We start from the raw sequence: 24,912 nt of genomic DNA on the forward strand, positions 1-24,912 counted from the left end.
GCGAAAATCTTCAAAAAATGGATGGGTTATACATCAAATGAAACTTTCATGCCCAAACTTTAGGTGATTCCACTAGGAATCATTTGTCCCACAAAGTCTTTCTAAGCCACTCAAAATTAGATAATATCTTTTAGAAGCCTCTCTGTCTTTGTCAATTTATTTTGAGTAAGGTATTTTAACATATTATCAGAGTAAAAAATTTAACACTTAAGATTCGTCTCCCCTAGTATCACATATCACAATTTTGACCTACCATGGCCTTTGTCCACACCAAGAACGGTCAAAAACACACGGGAATATTGGGTTGCTATCACCTTTCTTTGTTTTCAAACAATATAACCCGTTGAATGATCAAAATGTTCCACATTGTCATACCTCTTCCAACTAATAGGTGGACTAATCGGCATTGGGCACATTTGAAAATGGCACTAAATTACAAATATGATTGACCTCAAGTTGGATGAAATACATGACTGTCTCTTACAATACTATTGTTTGTTCTTCATCGTTATGACAATTTTTGTTGGTTTACATAATCCGAAATGTGGCCATACCGGAGGGATTGTGGCAGCATGTTTGCCTGCATTGTTCTTCTGTTTGTGTCTTTCAATACCTGCCATTCAATTGGAGGCGACACACTTTCAGCAGGTCAGAATCTCCTTGTGAACCGGACTCTAGCATCTCAAGGAAACATTTTTGAACTCGGTTTCTTCACTAAAGGTACTTCTTTTAACACTTACCTTGGCATATGGTATAAAAACTTTACGGATAAGATCATAGTTTGGGTAGCAAACAGAGACAAGCCATTGTCTAATCCATCTTCTTCAAAACTTGAGTTCTCAGAGGATGGTAATCTTCTACTACTTGAAGATTCATCTAAAACCCCAATTTGGTCAACAAATTTGATGTCCCCAATAGCTAATTCTACAGAAGCTGTGCTTCTTGATGATGGCAACTTTGTACTAAGAAATAGTTCGGAGCCATCTACTGTATTTTGGCAGAGTTTCGATCACCCAACAGATACATGGCTGCCTGGTGCAAAGCTCAGAGTAGATAAGCTTACGGGCAAAACCCAGAGCCTCGTTTCATGGAGGAACTCAGAAGATCCAGCTCCTGGGGTGTTCTCACTTGGGATAGACATAAATCCAAATAAAACCACTCAATTTTATATAGAGTGGAACATGTCCGTAAGGTATTGGAGTAGTGGAGCCTGGGATGGTGAAAAATTTAACTTGGCTCCAGAAATGGGGTCAAACAATATCTTCAATTTCAGTTTTGTCTCAGATGAAAGTGAGAGCTATTTTACCTACTCTCTTAAGAACAGTGCTATGCTATCAAGATTTGTGATGGAACAATCAGGACAGATTAGCCAGCTGGCATGGCTAGACGGTGTTTGGGATTGGAAAATATTACCGACTCAACCGAGTAAACTATCCGAGGTTTATGCTTATTGTGGGGCATTTGGTATCTTCAATGAGTATTCCTCAACCCATTGCACGTGTTTGCAGGGTTTTAAACCACTTTCAACCGAAGCAACGCTACTAGATGACTGGTCAGGTGGTTGCGTGAGGAAAATCCCTTTGCAGTTGGAAAGCAATGTTACTAGGAAAAATGATGTGTTTTTAAAAATTTCAGATGTGAAATTTCCAGCAAGCTCAAAAGAATATATTGGTCCGAGCTCTCAATGGTGTGAATTAGGTTGCCTGCAGAATTGTTCCTGCACAGCCTACGCGTATAATGCCGGTACGTGTTCTATATTGGAAGGAGCTTTGTTGAACTTACAAATCTCAGATGGGAACACTGCTAATCAAGATTTCTATCTGAAGCTTGCTGCTTCTGAGCTTTCACCTGCTGGAGGTAATGAGTATGTAATAGGGTACTCATTTTTTTTTTTTGTTTTGTTTCCTTCCTTATTTAAATCTTAAAAACACACAGATAGACTCATCATAATTATACTCTTACAAATTCAGGGAAAAGAAGAAAATTGTGGGTGATCATAGCAGCTTTCATTTCCCCGACTCTGCTTATTTCAATATTCCTTCTTTGCTATCTGTTGAAGAGGAAGCTCAAACAAAATGGTATGCATATGTTTCATCCACTTATTTCAATGCTTAGATTCAAAGAAGTCACCAAAGTGAATACTTATGCTCTGTTTGAGTAAGAGAAAAATATTTTCCTAGAAAATGTGTCCGTGTTGTGTTCATCCTTCCGGACATGTGTTGGACACATTTAAATGTGTTATATATGTATATGAAAAAAAAAATTAAACCAAACATGCTTCGGCTACATAGGAGGCATGAGGCTATTGCTTAAACACACATGAAACTTTATAAGCTTGAACAAATAAGTTAGACGATACAAAACAATATAACTTATAACTATTAAATCTTTTCGTTTAAACTTTACAAATTAGTGTTACGTTACATTTTTAATTATCTTTGAATGAAATATTCATGTGTGACATACAATAAATATATAAAACCATATATTTTGTGTGTGTCCCCACGTGTCTGTATTTTTCTAAAATTGACGTGTTAGCTTGTATCTCATCATCTACCCATGCACCGTAACTTTACCCTCCTCACCTATCACTTAAAATTGACGTGTTACCCCATTTAACTTATCTTTGTGTTTTCCAAAGAAATGACGGAATCTTCTTGTGCTATGATGAACAGGGGCAAAACATTTAAGTGAGGATTTGGTATTATATGATTTTGATGGTAGTTCCAATGCAACTGATAATGAATCAAATACTGGATATAATTTGACAAGGGGGAAGAAAGATGCTGAGTTACCATTCTTTAGTTTCACTAGTGTCTCTGCTGCAACAGCTAGTTTCTCACCAGAAAATAAGCTTGGAGAGGGGGGCTTTGGTCCTGTCTACAAGGTACGATTGAATATTTAGACTTAGTGCTTCAAGTAAAGTTTGGATGTGCTTTCATTTTTTGTTTTCTGTTTTCATTTCTTGGAAAACACATAAACTAACTAAGATGGTACATTTACACAATGACTACACCTTCAAGTTTAGTAACACATCATGATTTGGCTTTCCCGTAACCAGGGTAAATTACACAAGGGACAAGAAATAGCACTGAAAAGGCTTTCAAAAAGATCAGGACAAGGGCACGAGGAGTTTAGAAACGAGATTGAATTGATTGCCAAACTCCAGCATCGTAATCTTGTTAGACTATTGGGTTGTTGTATTGAGCACGATGAAAATATATTAATCTACGAGTACATGCCCAATAAAAGCCTAGATTTCTTCATATTTGGTAAGTGTTTTCTTCTATATATTTGATGTCATACAAAATTTGAAATAAAAACTTTTCTGATATAAACTTGAAACAGATCCAAACAAGCGAGAAATGTTGGATTGGGGGACACGCATTCATATAATTGAAGGGATTGCTCAAGGGCTTCTTTACCTGCATCAATATTCAAGGTTGCGCATTATTCATAGAGATTTAAAGGCCAGTAACATTTTACTAGACAGTGAAATGAACCCCAAAATATCAGATTTTGGCATAGCACGTATATTTGGTGGCAACGAATCACAAGCAAACACCAAACGTATTGTTGGAACTTAGTAAGTGAAAGCAAAATCTTATTTTACACATACACAACTTTTATGCCCAAAATCAATATATGTCATGAGTTACTAATTTATTTGTTTTTTTAATTTAGTGGATACATGTCCCCTGAGTATGCAATGGAAGGCCTTTTCTCGATAAAATCTGATGTGTTTAGCTTCGGAGTATTGATGCTTGAGATTTTGTTTGGCAAGAGGAATTCTGGTTTTTATCAGTGTGACTCTCTCAATCTCCTTGGACATGTAAGCAACAGATGAGACCTTTTCTTCTCTCTCCATTTATTTTTTTCTCCTTTTTAAATCTCAGATAAGATGCATATCATCTGAATAATTGAAATTTTCAGGCATGGCATCTCTGGAATGATGGTCAAGTATCAGAATTGCTGGATGTGGTTCTGGATTATGCTTGTAATTCAACAGTGCTAAGATACATCAACATAGGACTTCTCTGCGTCCAAGAAAAGCCGACTGATCGACCTACTATGTCTGGCATTGTCTCGATGCTCAGCAATGAGGTTGCGCCTCTGCCAACGCCTAAGCAACCTGCTTTTTCTACCAGCCGAGCTGCGAAGGACACAGATTCATCGCCGAGAATGACTGGAACTTGTTCTGTCAATAGTGTAACAATTACAGTGATTGAAGCTAGATAGTGGTTTCATGCTTTCTGAAAATTTGTTTTAAGTAAAAATTATTATTAAATTTGATTTTTTTTAATCTTAGAATCACTGTCTTGAATTGCTTTGTGAAATACTTTTTCTCGTTCTTGTTTTGACGAGAGGAAACCAGCTATATGAGGCCACAATATAGCACCGAAACCTATGTTACGGGAATGTGGATCGTTTTGGTACGTGGAACAGGAATAGAAACGTGATACGCAACATATTTTAAAATGTGATACGATACGGATAGATTAGTATATATTACACTTAACAATTTAAGGTATTTTTAGAATAATTTTTTTTTAATTATTAGGCATTTAATAATTTTTTCTTTTCTTTTCATTTTTAATGTTTTTGTCTCGTCAAAACTTAACTTTTCTTAGATTTTAGTTCATTATATTTAATTTTTTTTCCTCCTAAAATTACATTTAAGGAAATATATTGGAAATTTTTTTTGAGAACACCTTGGATCACTAAATTTACTATTTTGGAGCAGAAATGTACTATGTTTCAGAACGTACGTATTAATATGTAATTCACTAGAGTATCAACGTTTTTGGTAACTGTTGGTTTTTTGGCTTTCGAAGGTTATTATTGTAATTGTGAACATGCCAGCAATGATCAATCAGTCCTTACAGAATGTTAATTGTCAACCAATTATCAGACGATTGTGTTTTAGTTCTTTCAGCCTTAATGAAGATGACTTTTACTAGTGGCTTGATTTAGGAGAATTAAGTAACCAACAATCAAATGAAGAACAATTGAAGTATTTCATTAAAATAAAAAACTTACAATGATCCAATTCAGCCTCGTAGAAGTTTACAGCAATAATCTACTTGAAACTATTCTTATGAACGAAGTGCAGTGCAGGAATTTGAAGTACAGAAATGTAAAAACTGGAAAGAAAATAAAGTAAATAAAACTAGTTTTTTGGATCTAAGTCTAAGGGTTTTTTCTGGAGCCTTCTCTGCTATTTATACTTTTCAAGGGTGACCATCGAACTGCACTTCTAACCGTCGAATCGCTCCTCCATGATCGCTGATCATATTGCCTTGTAGTTAGCTCCACTATGCCATCACCTGCAGTTAGGTTTCCCTCCTGATTTTGAATTTGAATGTGAGTAACCGTTGAAGCCATATCACTTTCTATCTCTTTGCTAATCCAGCGCTACGCAGATCTTGTAAAAACCAATACTAACTGTCACGTGTACGATCACGATCGAAAACTTGAATAGTCTTCCTGTATTGCCCTTATCCTGCCACACGTTGAATTGTAATTGGCTTATACAAAATATGTAGCCAACATTACCCTCCGCACTAATATACCCAATACTCGATGATATTAGTGGATCAAGGTCTTTTATCTACGTCTTAGAACGTGCATAGGCTTTGCATTCTTTCAGAAATGCAACCGTCATTCATTATTTGCATTAAATTCTCTTTTAATCTTTTGAACATCCCCACCACCTTAGTATTTGAACAGACTGATACATCTTTTATGGCCAAACCAATTCTCTCGTCTATTGATCGAGTATACGAAAAGTCATCTGATGATGTTGTTCTTCCTCGAAAGAACCTTTATGCATTGATTAGCCACCTTTACCCACCTCCTTATATTCAAGTCATGGAAGCTTTTGCAAACTATCAACCTTTGGATTACGCACCCGCTACTCATAATTCTCTAACCCAAAATTTTGCAAAAACGAACATTGGAAGCTCTTCTTCTAATTCACAATCTTCTACATGGGATGAGGCTGTGGCTTTTTCTTCCTCTGGGGCTTCTGGTTAGAGAAGCTAGTCAGAACCTGAGGCATGGGAGTTAAGAGAGCGAGTTAATCATCACTTTGTCGAGTTCACTGATCCTCTAGAATTCCCTTCTGATGCTCGGAGTTTGGTGGTTTACCCTTACGTGCCCATCGACCGCTAATGCAGTTTGGAGAACAATCTGCTTGTAGCATGGTACATATCCTCCATGCCTACAAAGATAGTACAAGCTACCCGACGTCCAGAAGAGGCACAAGGGTATAGCCCATCGTTCTTAGCCCAGAAGGCGAGGCTTTGCTCTTCTGACTGGCTTGATTGTGTTAATGCCCCTCAGTTTCCTCATTCTTTCAAAATGGAAGCTTCTATACCTCCTCATCCGCAAAATCCCCACTGGATAGAGAGACTAAGGCTTACCCTTTCTGCGGACAAGGTTTTTCCCCCCTATAAGCCTCCACCTCCCCCTATTCCAGCTCAGCGAAAGCAAGCTTAACTTCTGCTTGCGGCTTTTTCTCACTTGCCTTTCAATGTTCTTGAAGACGATGCTCCTCTCAAGAACTTTCGATGGACTTGTGATGTTATGACTCGAGGTTACGTCCTTAACCCCATCGCCCAAGAAGAACTCCAAATGTTTTTGGACCAACTCCCGTTGCTTCTTCATTGGCACCGGACTTCTGTGGTCACCACCCAATCTTTGAACCAACTTTCATCCCTTCGAGTTCATACTCAGTACGAAGCAGAGAACCTCATCGAAGAATATGATGACTTTAAGAATAAAGACTCTGCATACTGGGATGACTTGGATATGGATGAGCTGGAACAAGGGTTAAAAGAAACAGCGTTTGAAATAAAGGCTAAAGAACTCTTTTATCAAGCAAGAGCCCATTAATTTCAGCAGCCAAGCTTGGAGAAAATAGAAGATAGAATAAAAAAAGAACAGAAATTTATTGACCATAGCTGGACCAAATTCCATGATCTTGTTATATATTCTATACCCTACTTTTATGAACTTGAATTTGTACCCAAAGAAGGCCTTTTGATGTAATTGCTTTTGTTTCAATACAGCTAAGACTTTTCTCTTCATTTGGCATGGTTTGACTTTATCTTCGTTTGTCTTTACAAGCAAATTTAGGGCTTCGAAATCAACAATCTCATCTTTCGAATCTAGATTCAATCATCTCAAATGAAACACTGAAAAACCAATATGAACTTTTCCAATTCATAGAATACAGTTGACAACTTTTGCTGGTTTTCATTTAGAATCAGTGCTTCGAATTTAACAACCTTGCTCCTTAAAGCTTGTTTTAATCATATCCAACATATGGTCATGGTTAGTACGATCAATCAGTTTTAAATTGACCATTTTTGCTTCGAATAACAGTCCATACTTTCAAAAATATGGAAGCCCCTTTCGAGGGCTGCACTGTTTTAATCCGAAACAGCAATCTTTTCTGTATATTATCAAACCAACTATTGGTTTTGATACTTCGAACAACAATTCCCATCCTTAAGGGATCTCAAGTTTTGCTTCGAAGGATACTACTCTCATTAAGAAACTTAAAACAGGTCTTTAATCCATTTAAAGTAAACAAATACTTGAGCATTCTTACATCTTTAGGTATGGAATGTAATTCGAAGCCGGCTTCCCGGTTTCGAATTCGTTGTTATTTGACTTTGGCGTCAAAATCTGGTTTCGAAGCCAAATATTTTATTTCGAAGCTGACATCAGCATCTGAGATGTGTTTCCCTCCAAATGTATCAATATTGAAGGAAACCCTTTGTATCTGTACTTTTAGTACTTCTTTACGAATTACACGATATATTTTCCAGACACAAAGGTTTTAGAACCCTTTTATTTCGTGCTCTGAATTCACTCGTTTGCTCAATACACAAACCCTTCTCCTCTTTTAACCCTCTCTTCCTTGTTGCTTGCCACCAATGGATTCTTCTTCTATGAAAGTACCAAATGGTGATCGTATAAGCCCAACAATGGCTTTGAAGAGATGTATTGAGGAAGAGATCGCCAAATTTACAGCTGATGGGTCAAGTGCCATAAACGGACGCCTCTTTGTTCCTCGCCATAGCGATAAACAAGAATATGTCCTAGGTTCCATCTTTCGAGAAGCTCCCGCTCAACTTCCAGCTTTATACCCTCATTTGGAGGACCACTTTCTTCTTTATGAAGAGGGGCTCAACTGGGGAAATTGGAGAATAAACCGACCTCACTGTTGCTAGCCGACATTGAGGGCTGAGTGGGAGGAATGGTATGACAGAGTTGTGCCTGCAAGAGAGTGTGACCTGCAAGAGCTCTGTATTCTCGACGCCTTTCGTCTTTCCAAGTTTATCATTCTTGAAGACCCTTTTTTGATTCTTGCTGCTCTTTGCTTTTGGAGCATGGCTTTTAATTTTTTTTCAGTTTCGGTATGGCATGATGGCCCCCACCGTTCTTGATATCTGCCATCTCTTAGGGCTTTCATCACTTGGTACTCCTTTTACATCCAATTACCCAGACCTTTCTGTTAAGTTTTCCCTTCCACCCTTAAATTCCTCCTTCAGTGATTTTGTAAAGGCTAAAAATAAAAGGGAAGGCCCTATGAGAGATTGAGAACTCTTTTCCTTTATTTTATACTGGTTGTGTAAATTTCTTTTCTGTACATCATCTTAGCATATCATGCCTGAGTTCGCGTCACTTGCGAAGGCCCTTGTTTTAAAGAAACGAATAGCTTTGGCCCCTTACCTTTTAGGCCATGTCTATAGAGCCTGCTCCCAATTTTGTGAAAGACCTCTCAACATCAATCAAGGAGGCCCTCTCTGGGTGCTTCAACTCTGGCTCTTTGCATACTTTACTGGCCTACATCCTAAGTGCTTGAAGTTTTTAGTTCAAGACCCTAGTACTTACGGAGAAAAGTATGCCAGAGTTGCTCTTTATCCTGCCTCCTTTGCCTACTACCTCACATTTCTTCATTAACTTCCTATTTCCCCAGCTGCCACCTTCTTTTGCCCCTTTGATGCCAACAAAGGACCAACTTGGCTGCAAACATTCTTGGCTAATAAGGAGTGTTCCATCCCACCACACAAAGATATGTGGGCTTCCATTTTGTTACCGAGGGAACTGTTCATTGGTACTTTAAACCCTCGAGCCTACAAGTGCATATTTGAGGTATATTGCCCTTCTCAATTTTCCAGATAATTTGGGCTTACTCAAGGAATTCCCATTCCACTCTACAGTCTCTCGAATGTCTATCTCACAGCCAGAGCTCTAAGAGTACCTAAATCCAAACTAGAGAAGGCAACATTTAAGCTGTTGAAAGACTTGAGTGATTCAAATTTATACCCTTTATCCTCTCCGGTCTAGTTATAAAGAGATTTCAAAATTGGTGGACAGCCAATATGGAACTGTGTCTAGCCATACATCCTTACGATTTACTGATAGGACTAGGTGTGCCTTCTAAGGCTAAACCAACAGCAGTCGAGAATATTCCCTCTCCTTCCACAGCTGCCAAGACTGTTCCTGCAGCCTCACCCCCTCTTGCTAGAGTTACCAGAGCTGCTTTGAAAAAGGTATGTATTTTCAGGTTTCTTTTCTTTTAGACTCTTTTGTTTGTTTCCTTTATATTTATACCTCTTGGTGTAGGGTCTCCACAAGAAGAATCTCCTAAGAGAGCTAAAGCTTTAGCTACTCTCAAAGACAAACATCAGCAGAAAAATAAAAGGAAGCTAATACTCATTCCTGAAGAGTCTGAATCTCAGATTGAAGAGAGAGAGATTGAGAAAGAGCAAGAAATACCACTGCAAAGAAAAAAGAGAAAGAAGATGCCTGTCTCCCCTTCTAATTTGGTCGAAGACCCTGTTTACGAGGCAGCTGATTTGGTCGAAAACCCTGTTCATGAGGCAGCTACCAGAACAGTGGAGCAGGAACATTCTAAGGCAATAATTATTTTCCAGAGAGCTGAAAAAAAGTGGTAGCAGCAACTATTAAGAGATGAAGCTGCTATTGCTGATGCAATCCAAAGGAAAACTGCGAGAAGGCAGCACATTACTGAGCATTATTCCCTTCGTAGCTCTCTCATCATTGCTACCACTTCTGAAACAAGTAACTTCTTTCATGCCTCTATTCTTTTGTTTCCCAAATTATTAATATTGAGACTTAACATTGTTTTATACCTCTTCCTTTGCAGTGACAACTACTGAGCCTATTCTTCCAATAAGGACTCCCTCAGTTTCGATTGAAGTTGATCAATCGCAAAATATGAAGTCTATTCAGATAATACTCCCACTTTTTAGGCCTATATTCTCCGTACCCTCCTTGCAGCCAAGTATCCCTGCTTCTTTTTCTTTTGATTTAACTCCATACCTCCCTCATTTGTCATTCGATTTTACTCAATTTGATTCTCTTTCGAGCTTTACTTCTCCTCCCCTTCCTAAGGAAATTCCAGCTGTTACTTTATCTTTGATAGAAGTCGATTCCTACGGAGAAGGTACTGGTAGCTCTCCAATTCATCATCCATTATCTTTGCTTAGCTCCAGTCCTTCTTCTCTTGACCGACTGGTAGCCAAAACTATAGAGACTGCTAAGGATACTCCACTTCTTCTCCTATTTCTATGCAGTCATTTCTTCCTTCTACCAGGGCTCTTTCTGCACCTTCCATGTCAATGGATGAGGTGGATATCTTTGAGGCTAGACTTGCTAGTCTTTTTGACATACCTTCCACCTCTCCAATGACTAGCAATGAGACTGAGCCTTTAGTTTTAGCTGATTCTCTACTAAAAATTTTTGAGAGCTCTTCTTCTAATGGTAAGACTTCCTTGCCTTCGATAGACTTGGATAGCTGTCTGGAACTGCTGGCATCTTTTTCGAGGATTCCTTTCGAAGCCTTACAGAGGCCTATAATCAAGAATGGCTTCCTCCAGTGTTGCAAGATTATTGAATAATCTGGCATGACTGTTTCAAGTCATTTATCTCAGGCAGAAGCCACCATAGATTTTTACATCAACATCTGTCATGCTGCTAAGGCTGCAGAGGAGAAGTTGTTGAGAGATCAGAGTTTTGTTTCTAAAGTTCATGTTGAAGTGTCAGAACTGAAAGAACAACATTCCTCTGTCTCCCAATTTCAAGCTCAACTGTTGGAAAAGAATGCTCAACTTGAGGAAGAATTATCAATAGTTAACCAAGCTTTGAATCGGACTACTACCAAGCTACAAATCACTAATCAAGAGCTAGCTGATTGAAAGTAAGAAATGACTACAGCCATTCAATTGTTTCCATCCCTCAAGAATAGAGCATCTATTGTAAAAGAATAATTTAAACACTGTACTGACTTTGGGCCAATCTATGGCTACATGTACTTGACTCTTTATGAAATAAATTCTTATTTATCATTGAAGTGTTCTCATGTTCTTTTATTTAACACTTATTTTATTCCTTGTGTTTCCCACACGGTTGGATAATAAGGCTTCAAATATCTGTCATTAATCTTTTTGGGATGTACACATCCATTCAAATTTTTTAAAGTGGTATGCTTCAAAAGGTAGGACTCTATGAACTTGATATGGTCCTTCCCAGTTAGGTGACCATTTGCCAAACTTATGGCTTTTAATCCCTATTAAGAGTATTGTCTTTCATACCAAATCACCTTCATCAAAGCCAATGTGTTTGACTTTCTTATTATAGTTTTAGGCTGCTTTCTTCTTTTGGAAAAGAATGCTATTTAATGTCAGAATTCTAGCTTCATCTATACTTTCTAACTCCAAGCGCATACTCTGATGGTATTGCTCAAGATCTAACTGGTCTTGGCATCTCACCCTCAATGACTTAATATTAATTTCCACAGGTAGCACTGCATCATGCCCATATACTAAGGCATAATGGGTGATTTCTGTGCTTAACCTTGGAGAAGTCCTATAAGCCCACAATACATCTAACAATAAGTTATGCCAATCCCTAGGATTGTCTTCCACAACTTTCTGTATTCCTTTTTTCAAAGATTTATTGGATGATTCAGCTTGACCATTGGCTTGTGCATAATAGGGGGTGGAATTAACAAGGCTAATTCTAAACTTTGCCACAAAAGACTTTACCATTTTTCCATCAAATACAGTCCCATTATCAACAGTTATAGTTTGTGGGATACCAAATCTATGAATTAAATCCTTAATGAATCCAATGACTTCAGTATGGTCTACAGCCTTGTATGGCTTAGCTTCAACCCACTTAGTGAAGTAATTAGTGGCCACTAAGATGAAACAATGATGCTTCGAAAATGGTGGGTGTATTTTTCCCATCATATCTATGGCCCATCCTCTAAATGGCCAAGGCTTTACAACTGCATGCAGGTCAGTTATGGGCACGTGCCTTATTGTGTCATGCTTTTGGCATGCCTGGCAACCTCTTGCATATTCTATGCAGTCTTTAAGGATAGTTGGCCAATAGTAGGAATGCCTTCAAAGCAGCCATCTCATCTTCACACCAGGTTGATGAGCACCACCGATGCCTTCATAAACCTCAGCCATAGCTGTCAATGCTTCCTTTGGGCCTAAGCATTCCAATAATAACCCATCTCCCCTCCCCTTTGGTAGAGAGCATTACCATACATTATGTATTGCATAGACTGCAATTTAACTTTTTTGATCGCTTCTAAAGGTGGGCCAGCCAGATACTATATTATTGGATGCCTCCAATCTTGTTTTTGTAAGTCATTATGATTGACTTCCAGGACCACATTCCTTTTATTTAAGGATGGTATTAATTTCTGATATGTTGTTTGGCTTATGTCCCTTTGAGTATTATCCCTTCTCTTGAAATTCGAAACTTTTTGAGCCACATCATTAGCTTTATTATTCAAGAATCTTGGGACATGAGTTACATTTGCTATCTGAAATTGAGAAAGCAGATGTAATGCAACAACATAGGATGGCAACATGCTTATACTTTGGCATTTGAAAATCCATTTCACTTGTTAGTGTGAATCCAATCTCTACCAAGTAAAGCATTGTACTTAGCATTGTTGTCGATAACAAAGAATGCCGTCATGTAGTTCCTGGTTCCCACACTCAGGTTGATGGGCAAAATTCCCTGAGCCATCTGTTTGTCTCCAGCAAAGCCAGCAATGGTTGTGCTGGTTGGGATTAACCTGGGATTCCTTTTTTCTAGTTTCCTCAGGGAAGATTTCGGAAGCAGATTCATTGTTGCCCCATTATCCACCAAGACTCGGTTTAATTGTGTCCCATCGAAGAAGACCTTGATATACAAAGGCTTGACATGCTATGTCATAGATGTCGTGGGATACTCAAAAGGACATGAGAGGTTAATACTCACCTTTTCTTCACTTTCGTCTTTAGTTTCCATTGGGGTAGCTATTTCAGATTCATCTTGCACCATACTCACTTGTGAGTCTTCACTAGAGACTGGAATTGGGTCAATTTCTTGACCCTCTTGGTTCCCATCTCCAGCTTGGAATTCATGTGGTAGTAGATATACCATATTCACTGATACTGGAGGAAATGAGCCAAATTGGATGGCTAGTTGTACCTGTTTCTCCTCTTGACCACCTTGTTCAATTACTTCAAAAACATCTTACATGCTGCATTCTGGCACTTCATTACTAAAAAACTCCTTTGAATGGTCTGTTTCTGCTGGCTTTTCAACCAAAAATGTTTGTTCAGCCATGAAGGCTTCGAACTTTTCTTCGTCAACCATTTCTTTCTTTTGGCCTAGGCTAACTTCTCCATCTGTCTTGCTATCACTTTCCATTAAAGTCTTTTTTAATCCTGCTAAACTAGACCTCTCTTTGGCTTTTAGTTCAGAGTGAACTTTGGCCAACTGTTCTCTGCTAGAACCCATTTTGTCTTGAAGAGTTGACTTTGGACTATGGTCTGACTTTGAATTTTTCTTTCCTTTTGTCTGCCCCTCTTTCTGGACCAATGAAGAGTTTTCTCCACTTTCTTTCAGATCTTTCTGATACTGAGTGTACCTACGTTGGATCTACCTCTTTTGTGATCTAGAAATTACTGGGACCATGTTTGGTTCCTTTGTTTTTGGATGCTTTAGTAACACCCAATTATTTGGGGCCACCAGGGGAGGTTTAACCATCTTACCCTGATCTCCAACAGCATTTCTTTGGACAGGTATCTCCCTAGGTTTGTTCTGCATGACAAACCAATCTGGGACTCCAGGTACCCATGAACCCACCAACTCAGTTGTTGAGCTGTCTCTTTCTTCCTTCGAAGCCAGTTTCGAAGCTGTCTGTGAATGCCATTGATTAGCCCTGACTCCTAGCCTAATTCAGGCCTTCCATGAAGGTGTCCACTTTCTATCTTGTGTGAGGCTGGTTTAGGAGGCCAATTTTTGGCTTTGATCCCATAACTTGAGCCTACTTCAGTCCTTCTTTCAAGACGATTGCCCTCTATTCTGTAATAGTTGAGAGGTCTGGACTCATGTAGAGGCCTCTTACCCTTGAATTGCATTCTAGTAGCTGATGATCCAGCCATGAATGGTTACTGCCTAGGACCAGTTGGATATGGTCTTTTGTTATAAGCACTAGTTGGTTTTGGACGTCTCAGCACATCCTTGTAGTATTGCTTCCCATCAATCGGAAGCCCTTTTAGTCACTTATAGCTCAACCTACACTTGGGACACATTCTTTGGATAACTGCTGCTTCTAAAGAATCATCATCTAGTGCTTCCTCATCAGAGTCTTTTCTCTGACCTGTAGAGCCTTGTTCAACAACTGGTGAACTTCTAGTGTCTTTCTTGACAGTAGTCTGGCTGGCAACATGCATTTGCACATTGACCTCTTCTAATTCCTTCAAGGATAAATTCTGGAAGTCTGGTACAACAACATTAGCTGCACTTTCTCCAATTTCTGGGAAGGGATTACTGTCGATCCCTATGGCCTTTCTACTTTAGCTGGAAATTTTAAACTTCCTTTTCGAATTTGTTCTTGGATCTTGTCTCAAAAAACAATACAGTTTTTAGTCGAGTGAGACCAATAATTATGCCATTTACAATACACTTTTCCTTTAAGTTCATCTAGAGATGAAATTTTGACTCATTTTGGTAACTAAAGGAAGTTGGCCGCAAGTAAATAATCAAAAATGTCATCTGCCTTTGTTAAATCGAAAGAGTATTTCCTATGAAGGTATTTCTTTTTAAACTGCTGGTCAATTATTGTGTCCTTATGAATTAATGCCCCACAGATCACAGGTTCTTTCCCCATAATCTCTGCTGCATCAATCTCATAATTAGGATCTCTATAATATGTCTTGTATAATGCATTATTTCGATCTTGTTCTTCCTCTAGTAATGCTTCATACCTAGATATCTTATAAGTTAGTTCCACTAAGACTCTAAACTCAGTTGAGTCAAACTTATTTCGAAATCTAAACTCTAAGCCATTTTGAGCCAATCTCACGAATTCTGACTTTGGTAGGATGACCCTACATTTGTTTCGTACTCTTTTAAATCTGGCAATAAATTGAGCAACCTTTTCATCAGGCCTTTGGCTTAACCTTGCCAAATCTGCCATAGAAACTTCTGGCTCCGTTTGGAAGAATTGGGCATGAAATGCCTCTTCCATTTGTTGTCAAGTCTGAATGGAGCCAGGCGTAAGGTTAATATACCATACGAAGGCTGCCCCTATAAGAGAATTTGGGAGCAATCTTAACTACATGTAATCATTATTGGTAAATTCACCACATTGAGTAGCAAACCTAGCAATATGCTTCACTGTTAACTGGTTTCCATTCTCATAAAAAAGGGCAAAGTCTGGCATCCTGAATCCTCTTGGGTATTCCTGTACCCTATCCACCCATTCTGGATATGGTTTCCTGTACACAGGAGTTTGAACCCCCCGAGCCATTGGTCCATACATCTCTCTAACAATATCAGCAATTTGGTCCCTAGGGACCATATTTTGTGCCTGTTGAACCATTACTGGAGGAAGAAACACAGGATTTGGTGGACAACCTTGTGCCTAGGGTTCGTTTGGTCCATAGGGTGGTATATTTGGGACTGGTTGTCCCTGTGGTGCCGGCTGCTGTTGAGGGTATATGTGACCCCTTTGAGCCTGTCTTGCGAAAAAACTTGCGAAGGGTGTTGGAACAGATGTTGTGTCTCTTCCAGTTGTAGGAAAACCTTCCAACCCCCGGGTATAAATTCGAATAAAGGATTAGTGAACTCCCTCATGCCAGATATGGCTTCGAACATGGTAGAACCATTCTTATGCCATTTTCTTGTACTGGGCCAGTTCCACCAATTTGCATGGCTTCACTGTTAAGTACTGAGGCATTTTGACCTGCTATAGGCCTCGAAATAAGTTCATATCACGACTGAGGTGATGGTCTTTCATAGTTTTGATTACTAGTTTGACCATTAGAATGTCTATTAATTTGCATAGGCTGTTTATCTCTAGCTAATCTTTGCTGAGGGACATTTGAAATTTCCTCCATGTGTCTTGTGTTTGTTGGTTGATGGGTATTCATTCGATCCAAAAAGGATGTTATCTATATTTCCATTGTGTTCATTAACTGCTGTCCCATGGCATCTACTAGGCCACCCCATGGATTCATTGGCTGAGTAGATAGAATAGTGGATGGTCCAATTCCTTGGCCTTGTCCAATATTATGAACATGTGATACTTGTTCCGAAGTGCTGGTCTGTTCGACTATAGGTTCTGATAAAATGGGTGTTTTCACAGGATGTGTTATCACATTATCCTCTAGATTAGGTATTTTTACCTATCTTTCCACGTCTTCTTCCAAGCGTTCATTTTCTCCTTGTCTTCTACGTCTAGCCATTTCAATTAGTTTTACCGGGCGTGCCAAAAATATATGTTGGCTTTTTGGCTTTCGAAGGTTATTATTGTAATTATGAGCGTGCTAGCAAGGATCAATCAGTCCTTATAGAATGTTAATTGCCAACCAATTATCAGACGATTGTGTTTTAGTTCTTTCAGCCTTAATGAAGAGGACTTTTACTAGTGGCTTGATTTAGGAGAATTAAGCAACCAACAATCAAATGAAGAACAATTGAAGCATTTTATTAAAATGAAAAATTTACAATGATCCAATTCAGCCTCGTAGAAGTTTACAGCAACAATCTATTTGAAACTACTCCTATGAACGAAGTGCAGTGCAGGAATTTAAAGTACAGAAATGTAAAGAACAAGAAATGTAAAAACTAGAAAGAAAATAAAGTAAATAAAACTGATTTTTTGGATCTGAGTCTGGGGGTTTTTTCTGGGGCCTTTTCTGCTATTTATACTTTTCAAGAATGACCATCGAACTGCACTTCTAATTGTCGAATCGCTCCTCCATGGTCGCTGATCATGTTGCCTTATAGGTAGCTCCACTATGCCATTACCTGCAATTAGGCTTCCCTCCTGATTTTGAATTTGAATGTGAGTAACCGTTGAAGCCACATCGCTTTGCATCTTTTTGCTGATCCAGCACTACGCAGATCTTGTAAGAACCAATACTAACTGCCACGTGTACGATCACGATCAAAAACTTGAATAGTCTTCCCGTATGGCCCTTATCCTACCACGCGTTGAATTTTAATTGGCTTATACAAAATATGTAGCCAACAATAACATAGACCGAATCATCAATATCTAAAATTTCATGCAAAGCAAAAGCAATACATGCAGACCAATTTGAAGGGAACTAATGAGCTCTAAAATAACCCATTACAGCTTATGTTTCTTAGTGTGTGTTACATGGCAAAAAGTGATGAAATGAGACTGAATTATCTGTGCTAAGATTTGTTAGTTTAGTGAGTGTGTAGGTGTTGTAACGAAGATGTTAAGGTTGTGTTCAATAAGAGTGGGATCTATTCAAGTATATATGTGTTTGTAAACAAAATAAAATGGTTAAATAATTCAAAAATAAAATGCCCCATCACCCTAACTTTTCACTTGCCTCTCGCTCGCACCACATATACTACTGCTTGCCCCTTTTTCTCTCTCTATCTCGTTAGATGTTAACTCACTCTTCACGGTTAACAAGTAAATTAACATTTGAACAATTTAATGTATGAATAACAAATATGATTACCACAATAAGATATCTTCTTCATTTCTCTTTCATGGGGTCTTTTGGGAAGCAAAAAAAAAAGCCAGTTTTTAACTTTTTATTCATTTTGGGTCATATCACTTCTCATATTTTTAATCCATAAAAAGACAACATAGACTAAAAAAGTCAAAAAACCAACTTTTTACTAACTTCCCAAAACACCACTATGTGCCATTTTGGCAACTTAACAAAAAGCCAGCGTTTTGAGCATTGCAACAAAAACGCCAGCCATGCAAAAACGCCAAGAAGCCCATTTGGGAAGACCAAAAACGCAACACCCAAATTTACCAAATTACCCGTAGAATATTTTAATTAATTAATTTAAAAATCAAAAAGTGAGGATATTTTGGTCATTTTGGAGTGATGTGACATTTTTAAAAAATATTAAATCAAAAATCAAAAAAGTCAGCTTTTTACTAACTTCCCAAATCACCTCTAAAAAAGCCAAAAAGTTTGGTAAAAAGCCAAAAGTCAGCTTTTTACCAACTTCTCAAAACAGCCCTATGTTGTTTATGGGATTTATTATTTTGAAATTATAGCTGATGATTATATTTGAATTTTATTTTTTTCCAAAACCGAACATAAGAGTTTCATTTCATCAAGATGCTCGCGAATTAAAGTATTAAATTTTTTTAATTTGAATTAAGATATTACTTGGAGCTTCTAAATACACTTGCTTAATTCCCATCATATATGCATTTGTAAAATTTGAATTTGTGGGTGCAGAAAGAAAGTAATCAACAAATCTTTGGGGAGCTTGGTGTAATTTCAGAAAAATGAGAGAGGTTCTTGTAATTGTTAGAACCTCAGGGAGGTCAGTCTAATTTACATAAAAAAAAAATATATATATATATATATATATATACAATATTAAAAATAAAAATAATAAAAAAGGAACGCCAAACCCGACCCGAAACAAAACGGAGCTCCATCTAATGTCGGATCCTCTGCACTTCATGAACCCCATTTATCCAATTCCAGCTTCGTTGGCGGCACTCACACTGAAAAACGAAAAAAATAATCGAGAGAAGCTCCGATTTGAATCTCAGCTTGATGGTAACGTAATCACAGTGCTCTCTCTCTCTCTCTCTCTCTCTCTCTCTCTCTCCATGTAGTGTTTATGTGTTGCTGTGTTGAAAGAAATTGAAAATTAGTTGAGTATAGGGTAGACATTTGAACTTAACTGAATAGTTGTTTCAGGTTTGTTAAGTGGGGGGTTTTCTTTTTTTTGGCTGATTAATTAAGGATATAATATTGAAATGTTTAATTTATTTTATTTTTCATGGCTTTTCCTGCAACCGAAAAAAGGTGCAAACTGTTCAATTAGGAAAGGGGTTGGAGTGTTGTAATTAATCAGTGACATGGAAAAACAAAAACCCAATCGTGCAATTCGGTTGGTACTATGAGTTCATTATATTTAACTGATCAGCATATGATTAGGGTTAGTACAAATTTGATTGGAGTTTGTTTAGGGGCATGGAATCTATACCCTGTAATTGGAATTGGAGACCATCCTACTTCAAAATTTGTACTAATGGCATCTAATTCTAATAAAAAATCCTGTTTTCCTGCTTCCAAACACAGTGTTATTTCGGGATACTGTTCTAGTAAAGGTGATAAAGAACTTACTGTAAAATATAGCTATTTGTGAGTTTAGATATTCTAGAATTTTTTTTTTTATTTTTATTTTATTTTATTTTATTTTATTTTTTTTTGCAGATGATCTATCTGTTAAATTCACTAGTGTATGAGAAATGTCAGTATGAAAAGAAATGGAAAAAAAAAACCAACTCAACTAAGCCCTTTCCAACTACTTGGTGTCGGCTACATGAAATCCTATTACACCATTCCACTTGATCAAATGCTGTGTTTCAGTTAAATATCAAGGTATCTCAACCCATCTTTGTTTTTGTCTTTCATGCCCCCACACAATACCTATACTCTCAATGTGAAAAAAGAGAGAAAAAAAAAAATCCTATCCTGTGCATGCCATGACTGGAACTGACCCTGAAGGTCTCATAGAGTGCTAGGAACCTAGGACTTGAATGCTTATGAGGCGTATCGCGCAACAGCCCCAGATCACTGATTGGTTAAGTATAGTACATTGGAACACGTAACAATGGCAAGCACGTTTCATCCTAGCTGTGGAAAATGTGTTTTATAATTTTACAGGAGCTCATCTTATTGCCTCCTTTTCACTTGAGTTACCATTTTCTCTTAATAATAGTTGGCATGGTCATTGCAATGTTATGTTAAGAGTGTCATCTAAATAATGTTCTCAAGTAGTACTTATGCAATTCTTAAAGTCATAGAATGATGGAGTAGATTGTTATGTTGTAGTTTAGTTGTACGAGAGTGGAACACTACTCTGTTGGGATAGTAGAACCTAGGATTGCTGCTGCTTCCATTAGCATGTTGGACACAAATTTCGTTATATATCTTCCTTTGACTACATAGGGCGACATTAATGGATGGAATCCTTTGTTATAATTTAGTAAATTTTGATCCTTGAAATCAATAACTTGACTATCTTTCCAATGCATGACTAGGTGAAATCAGAAACCTGAGTTGCAACAGCAGAAAGTTTCAGGTGAGTCTTTAGGACCTGTATGATGCTCAGATATTGTAGAATTGTAAGGCTTGTACCTCAATATCCTTGAATACTAAGCATACGTTCAACTCAACCACTGCGTGAAAGATAGTGTAAAAAAAAAAAAAAAAGTGGAGTCTGTTCCTCAAAATATCCACCTTAATTGATTGTGGGTATGAACTGTCAGGTTTCTATAGTTGTGTTTTATCACTTCTCTTCATCTATATTTTATAATCATAGTCGGTATAAATTTGCAGGCACCAGTATTCTTAGAATCGCACCCTCATCCTTCTTCTTCTTCTTTTTTTTTCCCCCTATTCTAATTTACTCATACTTGCAGTGCCTTCTAGTTGAACCATATCCCTCCTCCTCACAGGTGCAGTATTAGTTTTTGTCACACATTACCAAATTTACCTGCTGACTCCTTGGGGTGCTATTCTGTAGTTTTGTGAATGCGTTTCTTTAAAAAATTTCTTTCTGTATCATCAATCTTGATGTCTCAAGATCATTGTCTCTTTAGTTAAAAATAGCAATTGTTTATGAAGTTCAAGAACTAAGACTCTTTTCTTGTCTTTTCATCTTTTAGTTTACCATGTAATTTCCATACCAAAAAAGTCGATAGGAAAATCTTATTTCTGCATTAACATAGTCTGAAATAAGAGCCCACCAGTAGAGTTAATCTTTTTGGTCAGTGATCTTCCTGAATCAATTAAGAGAGTTCCAACACTTTCTATATAGGGCTCATTTCTATTTATTTGAAGAAATGATGATGCTTCACTGAAAACTTGTGAAGATGTATTGTTGGTGTATGTCTATTAATATAGGGGGTTGAATATTCTCAGATTGCTGATTATATTTTTTCCTTAGGAAGGTCACCCTCTCAATATTTGCTTCATCACTTTTGTACCTTTTGTACTTAGAATTAAACTAGTAGGAAAAACTGTTTATCTACTGTCAGTTGTGTTTCCAGGTAGTCTACCAGACACCAATGGAACAACGTAATTCTTTGCACTTTGACAAGGAAACCAAATTTATCTTATATATATATATATATATATATAAATGGGAGCATCAATATGCTCTGAGTACCTTTTTACTCCTTGTTGAGGAATGGAGCTTAAAAAAGTCAACCACAATTTGTTCCAGAATCGAGGACAGGTGAAAATATTCTCATTTGATAAGAGAGATTTTTTTTCTCAGCATCTATATATAGTTCAAATAGCTTAAATACTTAATTTGACTAGCAAAATAGTGTTATAATTTTGTTGTGTCTCTTTTATTAAACCAGTTGCCTGCCTCATACACAGCTAAAATACTGAATGTAACTGGAAAATAGGTGTAAAAACTCTCTTAAATTAAACCAGTTTCCTTCTATTGTGCATTAGGCACATTGTGAGTTGTTGCTTGTAGAAATTTGTCTTATGAATTGTTACATATTTGTCTATTCTGATTGTAGGTCCTAATGATCATAAAAGGTTTGTTCAGGAGATATGAAAGATGGAATCCAGTGCATCCAACATCTGGAGCTTTTTGGGGCATGGGAATAGGCATTGGTTGTGGGGTTGGATGGGGTCCTGGCTTTGGTCCTGAGGTGATTGGTTATGTTGGAGCTGGCTGTGGTGTTGGATTTAGTGTTGGCATCACTCTGGCTGGTTTCGGCATTGGTCTCCCTGCAAATTATGTCTTGGAAGTTCCTTATAACGGTACTCACATCATTTTGTAATTTACTTGTTTTTATGGTTTCTCTGTATCTGTGGCTAATTGTGAAGTTATCTTTTACACTCCTATCTACCTTAAGGCAACATGAATGCTAAAATGCATAATTGGTATATTGGAGTTTAGCTTTAGAACAAGCCGTAAACTCGGATGTATTAGGTTCAATTCTGGCTGGTGTCTCCCAAGCTTAACTAAGGCACTGTTTGACATGTGCTAAAATACCACGACATGTGTTAAAATAGCACATGCTATTTTAGCACATTATCTTATTTGGGTTACATTCATTTCATTTGAGTCACGTCACTTCTCTACCACATCACTTCAAACCTAACCCATACTTCATGTTTTTTCATAAAAAGCCAAAAAGTATACTAATTTAGCACATGCCAAACACCCTCTAATAATACTTGTGGTTTCTTGGTATTGTAGGTATCTTTTTACTCTGAACGGTGGGTCCAAATGTCCCTTCCTTGGGGATGTTCCTCGTCATATAATAATAATAATAATAGAGTTTAGCTTTGTGCTTGTACACCAGTTGATAGAAAAATGTGCCTGTACTTCTGTGAGTGTTCAATTGTATTTGAGTGTCCAAAGTTGATCAACACTTTGTTTTTTCTTCTCTCTCAGCTTTTATGGCTACAAGAAGTGGTGCATTGGAGTTTGCTCGATCCAGTGCTCTACTTAGTGTGGGAAATGGGTGGAGTAATATTAGCCCACACTTCTCTGGCTTACAAAGGAAAGCACTTAGAAGGTTTTCTAGCTTCAAGCATAAAGATTTATATGACAAAGTGGTAAATTTTTCGGACATGAAGAGTGTAATGTCTTCCCATACTAGTGCTATTGTGAATCATTTACACAAATTTGGTGCTCGCTTCCATCCTCATAAAGGTATGCAGATGAATGCAACTCATTTGAAGTAAACCTAAGGACATATAATTGTTCATTGTCTGGGATCTATGTCTACTAGTTGGATTGACAGATCTCTGGTGATCTTTGTCATCAACTTTATGAATTTGTTCTGGTTGTATGTTGTTAGGTTATGGGGCCAAGTAATCCACCATAGCAAGCTCTCCCTAACACCAATGGGTTTTAGGTGACCTGGTAGTGAGCACTGTGGACTAACCACCGATAGTGCACTGACTGCCACCATACAAAAGCTGAAGTTCTCCTCCCTAACACCAATTGGTTTTAAGTGAACTGGTGAAAGTTGGGACCAGCATATATGATTCTTGTCACTCACTTTGTTCAATTGTGCTCTAACTATTCCAATGGAGGGTTCCTTTCTCTGTAACTAAAATTGCAAGACGGATAGTGTTAACTTATGGGCTCCACAATCATTCTTCTCCTTTCGTTTTCTGTAAATATTATTTCATCTAAACATCCTGCATGTTTCGAAAGTACAAAGTAGAAAATAAAAAGATAGGGTATGCCATCAAAAGATTGTTGTTGAATCATTTTTTTTTTTTTTCCAATCCTTGCATTCTACATTATTCTTACCTTTTCAATTTATTTTCTTTGATTGGTTGAGAAATTGAATTAAAAAAAAAAAAAATGACATTTACATTACCTATTTGCAGGCTTGAAAGATTGATGTCATGTAGGAATCTCATTCTCTGGACCATATTGTGAGAATTTTACCATTGGACTCTCAGTTCTCCTTTTTCTTTTCTTCTTATTATTGTTGATTACAATCCTTCTTGTATGTTCTTCCCTGTGAAATGTTCACCAGCTTCACAAATTGTCTCTACTCTGAAGAGAGATGAAAAAGTAAAATATTGAATTTGAAAAAAGAAAAGTTATGCTCTACTCAGCATGTGGCATTACCGGTCATCAACAAGCACAGGCAGAGAACAGAGAACTTTCCTGAATGTTGGTATATGTATTGAAAAAACATCACAGCCTGACAAAAGCAGGGGTGAAAACTTTGGTAAAGAAATGAAAGGAAAAGTAGCATTTCTCATTTTTTTACCACAAAGGTTTGCTTCTCCTAAGTACAAAAATGTTCTTTGGAGTCTCGTTTCCGTGCCCATGCTAGAGAGAACAAGAATATAGCTTCTTGCAATTTTAAGAATAATCAATGGATGTATTGTTTGTCGACATTTTCTTCAGTGCAGATACCACACTTTTGTGTAAACCATCACTGTTGGACAAAAAATTAAATTGAAGGATTGATTCCTTGGCTCCACAAACAGATGCAAGGAAGTTTATTAGGCCAGTGTGCCCCAAAAAGAAATTCCTCTCTATTATATATAGTTAATCTAGAAAATGAACATCAACATTGACAATGCGAGTGCAATTGGAGGTTTGAGTTTGATTTCGTGAATGGTCTGATGTAGAAAGGGTAGCCAATGCATTACAAGCGACAATTTATTGCTACATAACTGAAGAAGAGCCTTACTAAAAATCTTAATTAATCACATGTGTCCAACCTTCATTGGATATTCATTGAATGATTAAGTACCAATATAATATTTTTTTTTGACAATAGATCATATTTAGTCTCTCGTATTTTTAATAAGAGTGTTTGTG

The 24,912-nt window shown here is 37.5% G+C and overlaps 2 protein-coding genes across 9 annotated transcripts; both read left to right on the plus strand.

Annotated features, from left to right (window-relative positions):
• The first annotated feature begins 235 nt into the window (after positions 1-235).
• LOC114260233 (G-type lectin S-receptor-like serine/threonine-protein kinase At4g27290) lies at positions 236-4,337 on the plus strand. Its single transcript, XM_028200310.2, has 7 exons — positions 236-1,857; positions 1,971-2,078; positions 2,676-2,887; positions 3,062-3,272; positions 3,349-3,586; positions 3,685-3,832; positions 3,934-4,337. Exons 1-7 carry the CDS (start codon positions 543-545, stop codon positions 4,237-4,239), a joined length of 2,538 nt encoding a protein of 845 aa, XP_028056111.2. The 5' UTR covers positions 236-542; the 3' UTR covers positions 4,240-4,337.
• Positions 4,338-19,015: 14,678 nt separating this feature from the next.
• Positions 19,016-24,482, plus strand: LOC114260225 (Putative membrane lipoprotein). 8 transcript variants are annotated; one of them, XM_082901882.1, is made up of 6 exons: positions 19,016-19,133; positions 20,627-20,667; positions 21,008-21,043; positions 22,124-22,370; positions 23,011-23,271; positions 23,961-24,482. In XM_082901882.1, exons 1-6 carry the CDS (start codon positions 19,034-19,036, stop codon positions 23,972-23,974), a joined length of 699 nt encoding a protein of 232 aa, XP_082758008.1. In that variant the 5' UTR covers positions 19,016-19,033; the 3' UTR covers positions 23,975-24,482. The 8 variants fall into 8 exon arrangements, with proteins under 8 accessions (XP_082758008.1, XP_082758011.1, XP_082758007.1 ...); XM_082901885.1 differs by having other exon boundaries at positions 23,011-23,174; XM_082901881.1 differs by lacking the exon at positions 23,961-24,482 and adding an exon at positions 23,420-23,821.
• The last annotated feature ends 430 nt before the right edge of the window (positions 24,483-24,912 follow it).

The sequence above is a fragment of the Camellia sinensis genome, chromosome 13 (assembly GCF_055761805.1).
Source record: "Camellia sinensis isolate YWXY chromosome 13, ASM5576180v1, whole genome shotgun sequence".
Taxonomy (NCBI): Eukaryota; Viridiplantae; Streptophyta; class Magnoliopsida; order Ericales; family Theaceae; genus Camellia; species Camellia sinensis.